Source organism: Lycium ferocissimum, chromosome 6 (assembly GCF_029784015.1).
Source record: "Lycium ferocissimum isolate CSIRO_LF1 chromosome 6, AGI_CSIRO_Lferr_CH_V1, whole genome shotgun sequence".
NCBI lineage: Eukaryota > Viridiplantae > Streptophyta > Magnoliopsida > Solanales > Solanaceae > Lycium > Lycium ferocissimum.
In genome coordinates this window covers 22,778,691-22,787,560 of record NC_081347.1, presented here as the reverse complement: position 1 = coordinate 22,787,560, position 8,870 = coordinate 22,778,691, and the positions used below count along the sequence as shown (strand labels likewise).

The window sequence follows — 8,870 nt, the reverse complement described above, 5'->3', positions numbered from 1 at the left end:
TTTCAACTTTGATGGAAAATTAAAAAACAATTATTGGTCAGTAGGACGACAAATATTTGGCAGATAAGAGAAAAGGACGTTGGTATTTTGACTTCTCACAATTTTCGTTTCTTCTCATTTGGGATATTCTCCTTAGTATATTCTTTTCTTTGCAGCTTCATGGGCTTGTACTTTTAGCTGCCCATTGTGCAATCTAATAGATGAAGGACTTCCGGGAGACATTGGATCCTTGTCCTCTTTGAAAGAGTTGATTCTCCGGGGAAATAGTTTTGAGCATTTGCCTCGAAGCATATCTCAACTTGGTGCTCTTCTATCCTTGGACTTATCAGATTGCTAGAGGTTTACCCAACTGCCAGAACTTGCACCAGAATTAGATGCATTGCATGCATATTGGAGCAATGATACGATCTATAATTCGTTTGCACATGTCATGTTTCAAAATATCTCTTCCCTACAGCATGACAGCTCTGCTTCAGATTCCTCGTCACTAAGAGTGTTTACCACTGGGAAGAATATCCCAAGTTGGACCTTCGTGGAATTGGTAGAAGTACATCAGTCAATTTGCCTGAAAATTGATATGTATGTGATAACTTCTTGGGGTTTGCTGTATGTTACTCTTGCAGATTAGTTGACACGATAGCTCACCCGATTCCCTTATGTAATGATGGGATGTCGTGGATCACCCAGAAACTTGCCTTATACAACCATTGAAAATGTGATACAACATCTAGTATTCATTTTTTCTTGGTACTTTTTGCTGGCTTATGGGATATATCAAAGGCAAATGGAAAAACACCATGATTATGGACTTATCAGGTTATATTTTTCCGGAGAAATGAAGAAGCATGGATTTTGTTTGTTGTATAAAGATGAACCTGAGCTTGAGGCCTTGTTACAAATGAGGGGCAATAATGATGAGCCAACAGAACTTTGCATTGGAATAAGGAGGCGCAAATATGAAGATAGTGAAAACCATGAAGAAGCCAGTTGCTCCTTTTGTAAGAAACACACGTCACATTCTAATATCCGTGGCTCTGTTTTCGAGAATCTGCAGCAACAAGTAGAAGCTCCAGTCTCTTCAAAAACGTTGCAGCTCTTCCCCACAAGCCCATGATTTTAGATTAAATATTGGTATATACCTCATGATTTGTTTTGTTTTTCCTAGTTGGTGGTGAAATTGTTGTTCTCTCTTTTTATATAATTTTCTCTTATCAGCTACAAGGTCTTCAAATCTAATAATTTTTCTTTTTTCCCCTATTGACAAGAGTTCATCAATAGGTGATGTACACATCAATAGTGGGTTTTGTCAATTGATTCCCCATCTTGTATTCGACTTGTGTTGAGCCATGATTAACCATGGTGAGTTCAAGGCTGTGAACAAGTTTAAATTTTCTATGCTCAAGTCAGATCCTGGAATCATGCGATCTTAACTCAAATCTTACCTTGAAGTACTCGCAAATCAAGAATTTGAACTTGATTAGTTGCTCACATTTTCGATGTGAATAAGGACTAGGCTGTCTCCTAACTAATTAATTATCATATTCAATTTGTGCCTGAACCATTATGGGCGAGTTGTTAGTTTAACTATGTGTTGCATTAGTTACAAAGCCAGTTTTCCTCCGTGAAGTAAAATTTTGGTGGATTTTTTAAGGCCAGTGCATTTTCTGAGGAGTTTATGGGGCAGTTCTCACAGTCTTATCTCATGGTCATCGTCATTATTAATAGAAGTACAGAACTTTTTGATACTTCTCTCTGTTCCTAAAAGATCTGCCTTCCTTTCTGAATCCAGTTTCAGATAAATATTCTTTAACAAGACCAAGGGAACTGATAGCTTTGGCTATTGTATATCCTACTGGCAGAGTAGCAGTAACAGTTACAAATTTCCTGGCTTTAAATGGAAATTTTATGTTTTTGCAATAAATAGTTTGCTGTCTAATCCTTTACTAGTAGTAATGCGTAGCAGAATTTAATAGAAGTACAGAACCTTTTGATTAATCAATCAGTCTTGAATATGTTTGGAGACATTTAAGTTGCTAATTTCTAAAGTATGTAACATTACATTAGGTCTCAAGAATCGTTCTTGTGTGATTCAATCTAGTTCAACAGCAGCCCTTGCATGACAGGATATTTTCTTTTATTACAAGATTTTGAGTAGCTCACAAGCTGCGAAGATAGAGTAAGGAACACCCATTTGCACAACTCTCAGGATCGGATTTGTGGTCCAGGTGCTTGCGACTTTGCATTTTATCTTGGTGCTCCATCTTAAGTCATTTACTGCTAGCCAGTATTCTGCTTTTGTGAGTACCAAGCTTCAGATTTTGACTTTGTTGTATGATTTTCATGTGGAATGATGTATATGGTGTTAAGGTTGTAGTTGAATCACTAACAATATCTTTTTGCTGATCATGTATTTCTGCAGATGTATACCCGCAGATATAAAGATTTCACTGAGCGATCATTGGTAGATGAAGATTCATTTGAGGTTCTTCTCATAGGAAAGGCAAAGGATTGTTATTCCCAAAGGTCCCCACTGATCCATTAATAGTTCATTTTTTATGCTCCCGCATCGTTACATTTGGGGAAATCTCTGTTTTGAATCTGATTGCTTTAACTTTTACATACAAATATCTTTGTTATGGTGGGGAGTAGGGTAAAAGATGAAACAATTGACATGAGTTGGATTAGGTCACACGAATCATCGTTGTGTGATTCAATCTAGTTCAGCAGTATTCCTGGATTGACAGAATATTTCCTTTTATTGAAAGCTTGTATTATATGTTTACTTGTATTTGTGCTATTGTTATCCGACAACATTGATGTATATGAAGGTCTTGAGATACGTTGGAGTCGTGGACGTGTCAACTGAAAAGGGGCAGTCGAGCTGGAGTAAATAACATTATCCATTTGCACAACTCACAGGATTGGATAACATAAATGCATTCGCAACTGAAAAATATGCAAATCAACTTCTATTAGTCCGTTGTCCACGTGCTGAAGTATTCTATGACATCTTGTGACTTTGCATCATCTCTTGTAATTCAAGTATTAACTATATCTGTTCCTCTGATCATGACTTTCTGCAGATGTATACCTGACAGATATAAAGATTTCACTGAGCTATCATTGGTAGATGAAGATTCCTTTGAAGTTCTTCTCATAGAAAAGGCAAAGGGTTGTGATTCCCTAAGGTAGCCTCTGATATCCATGGCTTCAAACTTATTAATAGTTCATTTTGATGATCTCTCACATTGTTATGTTAGCAGAAATATCTGTTTTAAATATAAATATCCCTCTTGTTATGGCAGGGAGGTCGGTAAAAAGATGAAACATTCAAAGATGCAGCACAGCATGAGACGGTGAGGAAGCTGGAATACGAGGTGAAGTTGAGGTTCGTTTCCCTCGTGATCTCTTTCAGTTCTCTTATGCTTCTTTGAAGGAGAATGTGAAACACAGAAACAAAGTCTTTGTGTTAACTTGTCTATTTACATCAGATAAATGACAGAATACTAGCTATGACGAGTTAATGGTTTATGACCTTTTTTCCTTCAAGATCTTGAGTGCTAGACAATATAAAGCCAAGACTGAATGCACATGGTTAGATGTTGTGATCCTTGTGGATTAGGAATATGCGATTTTTTTTTATCTTACTGCCTTTTGTCTAGGTTGTTGACTTCAATTTTTATAAAAAGTAATAAGTAAAATCTGTGTTTTGATTACTTATAAGTGGTTTTAACAAGTTTCACTCTTTTGGTTTTTGATTACTTTTGCAGGGCAAACTGGGACCATGGTGCTTTTAGAACAAACTGTAACACTGCCTATGAAGGGCACATGTTTCCTCTGTTTGTAACAGAACAACTACACTACCTGAGAAAGAGATTCGAAAAATTTAGCAACTCAACTAATTGTATGGGGATATTTTAGCAACTCAATTAATTGTGTGGGAATATAGTTTTGAGGGAAAACACAAAATATAAAGATTATAAGGTTTTACCTCATGTAGATTGCAAGAGTTCTGCAACCCTCAGTGTGCAACTATTTCAATTACAAACTCCTGACTCTGTCCAAAATTGACATTGTAAACTTTTAAACTGCTGAAACAGCACTGCCTGTCACTAGACTTATAAAAACGCAAATCTATCCTTAAAAGTTTCACTTCTAAAACACTTCACTCGCTTGAATCAGCCGTGTCTTCCCTAGTTATGGAAATGCTTGATGCAGCATCATCCGAGGGCTCTGGTGAGACACTTTGTTGAAGCATTTCTTTCCTCTTTCTTCTTCTCTGGCGCCATCTTCTTACTGATTCGGACACATCACTTTCTTCTTGACCTTTTTCTTGTGGTTCTTCCTGTTCTTCTATGGTTAAATCCACGTCAGCGCGAGCCATAAAGCTTGTCGCTATGCCTGGAAATACGAGTGGTCTGCACCAGTTGAGGAGAATTACGAGCAGAGTGACGTATATATACATTGAGGTCCAGATAGAAAATGTCCATTTCCATTTGTAAACCAAGTCTTTATACCAAGGAGGCCGAGATTTCAATACGATCTCGGACTGATAGAGTTGGGGCAGGGCCAAAGTGCCGGCTCGAGGTATCATAGTTATTCTGATTGCTTCTGTTCTAGGCAGACCTTCCTTGTGCTTTAACATTGGAACGGTAATCGTTTGTGTTTCAGCTGTAAGTCCAAGTACTAGAGGTACACTCATCATAAATTCTCGCATGAGACGGATTGGCAGGCTTCTGAAACGTAACATACATGGATGACTTGATCTTGCCATTATGAGCCCATCTTTTGATAATGCTTCTGCAACCAACTGATGATAAAAGAGGTTATGAGTACCTAAAGTAATGTTAGCTGTTCTACAGCCATTTTTCCCTTTTTATTTTCCTGTTATTAGCCAGGCAGACAGGGAGCTAGGAAATAGATAACATCTAACGTATTGAAAATACAGATTTAAAGCAATATATAGAAAAACCAGCGGAGTATAACTACGAGTATATGGGCTTAATACATGTTCTTAGAAGAGGAACTTAATCTTTGTTGAGAGTTTGATTGAACTCACTTGGCCACTGCTATTGGGATTTAAACTATGTACATGGACAATGTAAATACCTTTTTTACCGTAGTATAATAGGTTAATCACCATTCTTACCAGGTTATCATTCGATGTCAGTCATACAATAGGGTAAAAGAGTATTACTTTGTAACTACCTAGTAAGTAACTTGATCGTGTAAACCGTGTAAAACCGTTACTCTGTTAGTGCGAAAAACTAGATTCTTTTAACTCTCCAGACCCCTTATGGAAGAAGTCTATATATGTTGCTCGGGACTGTTCGAAAATGTTGCGGGGTGCTTGTATCCTCCAAATTACTAGTGCATTTTTGGAGGATCTGTGGAGACGACAACATTTTTATTTTTGGAGAGCCCGAGCAATAATAAGAAGTATTGAAAAGCACAATCAGTAGAAAGTTCCTAAACTACTACATTGATCCGTGATATCTTCCCTATACTAAAAATAATCATTCATGAATTCATTTCAACATCCATGTATTTTGATATCACCTTTTCTCAATGACTATTGGTGCCATCTTTAAGCCATCTCTCTATATAGTAAAGTAAGTACACTTGTGTCTTTAATAAACTCTAGCTGATAATATCACTTATCTTAGTAACAAACTGAATGGGGCATTAAGAAGGTGACTACTCAGTGTCCATCTAATATTGTTGGTTTTTCAAAAGATGGCGCAGCAAAAAAATGGTTGGAGGAAGATCGGAATTTTCTCTCTTAAATTATATTAAGAGAGGGGACTTTAAATAGCCACTTCGAGAAAAAGAAAATCTGCCGAATGAAATTCAAAGGCGAATGACATCTCAACTAAAATTATCTAACTAAATTTAAATTATTATTCTAGTAACAGAAGCAATTTTCAAGAATATGTACCTGGAAAACACCAATGTCTCTGTTGAAATCAGATTCAGGCATGAGTAGAAACAAAGAAACATACATTGTATGCCCAACAGGCACACCAATATCACTATGACCATAACCTCCAATTCCTCCACCTTTCTCCCCACCAAATTCAACAAACGAAAACACAGCCTTTGGATTCACATCTGCATAATCAAAATACAACTTCTCTCTCAAAACCACAGGTTCTTCCATCCACATCCTCACCAACCCAAATCCCAAAACCCCTGACACAATCAACAACGTTGTCAAAACCATAGCCACGTAAGCAGCTCCAAGAATTCCAACCCCAAATTTCTTTAAAAGCAAAGTACCTCCATGAACTACCTTTGAAGGAACTGTAGCTACTGCATTTACAGCTGCAACAACGTTCTTTTCAGTTTCCTCAGGGCGTAGCAAGTTGAAGTCAGAGTTAGCAAAAGATATGATGTAGAAAATGGGTGAAACTAGAGATACTAAGATAGTTGTGATGATCTCTACTTGTAATGATATCATTTTTGTGAACCAACTTGATTGGTTTTGTACTGGTAAATTGCTCTTCATGAGTTCATCATCATTGTCATCAACATATTCTTCTTCCTGTGCCTTCTCCTCAAGCACATCTTTTTCTTCCATGGCTGTGACTAGTTCTTGATGTTGATGGATTTTTTTTTTGTTTTTTATGTGTTACCAATGTCACCTTATTTTCTCTTGGCGTTGCTTAACTTGGGGTTTCTTGACGGGGGTTGCTTAAGGAGGTGCACGACAGATTTTGTGCAACAAGTACAGATGTGAAGTGCGCACGGAAGAAGGTGAGAGAAGTGGCAGCAAATTCAGCTCAGGAGTTGACACGTGTTATAGAAAGAACACTTGTTTTACTGGAGTACTATATATTCGGGCGGTGTTATTTAAGTGATACTTTTTAATTTTCACTTCTTGAGTCTCAATTTAATTAATTTTAAAGTTAAAATAAATTAGATCAATTTAGTATTTTAAATTATAATTTAATTATTCAAAAACCATATGAAAAATATAATTCTCTTCATCTCAAATTATACGAAAGTGTTAATATTTGGGACGTCAAATAATTTTCTCTTTAATTACAATTCTCTATTTTGTATCATTAATTATGTTGACTTATAGTAAGTACTTTTTGTGTAGTTTTTAAATATTTAACTTAGTTTAAAATATTTGAAGAATCTATAATCAAATTCATGATCAAAATTAAGTATTTTAACCTTCATACTTCGTATACTTTCACATAAATTAAGACAGGAGAGTATAAATTGCAATTTTTCTCATATTAATATTATTTAAAAATATATTTTAAATTATTGATTAAAATTTATATAGTTTGAATCTCGAAAGATAAAACCTTCCGGATAAATTGAGACAGAATAGTATGCAATAACATTTGGAATTTAAGTAAAAGGGAAGAAAAATATCAATACTTTATTATATTATTTTTGAGTGTAAGCGTTTAGAATTGGGAGAATTCACTATAGAGTATCTAAACAGCAAGAAAAAATCATTTTGAAACTCTTAATTAATTACTCATACTCTTAGGGGTCCTCGTTTGGTGAGACTAGTTATCTATCCCCACTTTTATGGTAAATAACGACATAAAATTATTGAAACATGTGTAACAAAAGATAAATTAAATTGGAGAATATAAAGAACATGTTTCAAATAATCATTTTATTCCGAACATGATGTTAGCGTTAATTCAATAATTAGGATTAGCAGCATTAAACTACGTTGAAGATGTTTGTCATCATCCATATAAGTAGAAACAATATTCTTTCATTAGAATTGAAATAAATATAAAAACTCTATCCGACTAAAGTTACTCTTCGATGTACATCAATACAATACAATCTCAATTATATGCTTATATTTATATGTATAAGTAAAAGAAAAGGAAAGCAATCACTATTAATTACTTATCACTTTTATTTGTTTAAGGAAATTTTCCCATTTTATATTACAAGTAAAGAAATGATATTTTCCCTCATAATAATAAATGAGACTTTCACAAAATATGCAAGTCACGCATAAGCCTATAACAAGATAAATGTCATAATAAAAACACCAAAACCTGTACGGCTTCACTCCAAGACAGATCAAAATTCATATGTAAATCATTCATTAATTCTTGATATTAGACAACGTCCTACATAGCGGTGTACATGCACGGGGTTGGTTCGAGTTTTTTAAATATCAAATCAAATCAATTGTGTCGGGTTTTTGAATTGATAAACCAAACCAAATCCGTAAAAGTTGGATTTTTTGACCTCGAATTTTTCCAAGTTTTTTTTTCCTGAAAAAATCTTCATACAAAATATAACTTTTACTTCAAATATTTCTTTAGTCCTAGGAAGATACAACTATATAATTAGGTGTTTCTTCAGAAAATAACAAAAATGTGAAATGAGTGATGATGACATTATAATAAAATTTTCAACAAAAAGATAATGAAATAGCATAAAATAAATATTGCTAATTAATAAGGCATAATGAAAATGATTATCATCTAAACATACTAAATCATGCTAAAATAAGTACGGCTAATAAGTATTAATTACATGATAAAGAAAAAAAAAATTAAGTTATGCACTTTCATTTTTTAAATTAACAACGCAAAACTAAATAATAGATATCCAACATTATTATCATTCCTAGTGTTAGACTTGAATTACTTTTGTTAGCATTAATATTGATTTGGTTTTGATTTTTCTAAGTCCAAGCTTGAAATAATATGTTAAAAGACAAAAACTATAAAAAACTTAAGAAATATTAATAAATTACATTATAAGTAAATCTATTATGTATAAAATATTTTAAAAATTTATATACATGTAATGCCGGGTTGTTTTGGTTTGGTTTGACTTTTATTTTTAGTTAAAATCAAACCAAACCAATTATG

General features: G+C 34.3%; 1 protein-coding gene and 1 long non-coding RNA gene across 3 annotated transcripts; one reads left to right on the top strand and one right to left on the bottom strand.

Annotated features, from left to right (window-relative positions):
- The first annotated feature begins 86 nt into the window (after positions 1-86).
- On the top strand, positions 87-3,903 carry LOC132059515 (uncharacterized). Of its 2 annotated transcripts, XR_009415610.1 has the most exons (7): positions 87-1,131; positions 1,266-2,297; positions 2,420-2,523; positions 2,829-2,988; positions 3,084-3,188; positions 3,306-3,388; positions 3,771-3,903. It is a non-coding gene; the product is annotated as an uncharacterized LOC132059515 (long non-coding RNA). The 2 variants fall into 2 exon arrangements; XR_009415609.1 differs by having other exon boundaries at positions 2,420-2,988.
- LOC132059514 (seipin-1) lies at positions 3,623-6,744 on the bottom strand. The gene is made up of 2 exons (XM_059452139.1): positions 5,939-6,744; positions 3,623-4,810 (listed from the first exon to the last, which is right to left on the bottom strand). The coding sequence occupies exons 1-2, from the start codon at positions 6,578-6,580 to the stop codon at positions 4,166-4,168; spliced, it is 1,287 nt and encodes a 428-aa protein (XP_059308122.1). The 5' UTR covers positions 6,581-6,744; the 3' UTR covers positions 3,623-4,165.
- Positions 6,745-8,870: the final 2,126 nt, after the last annotated feature.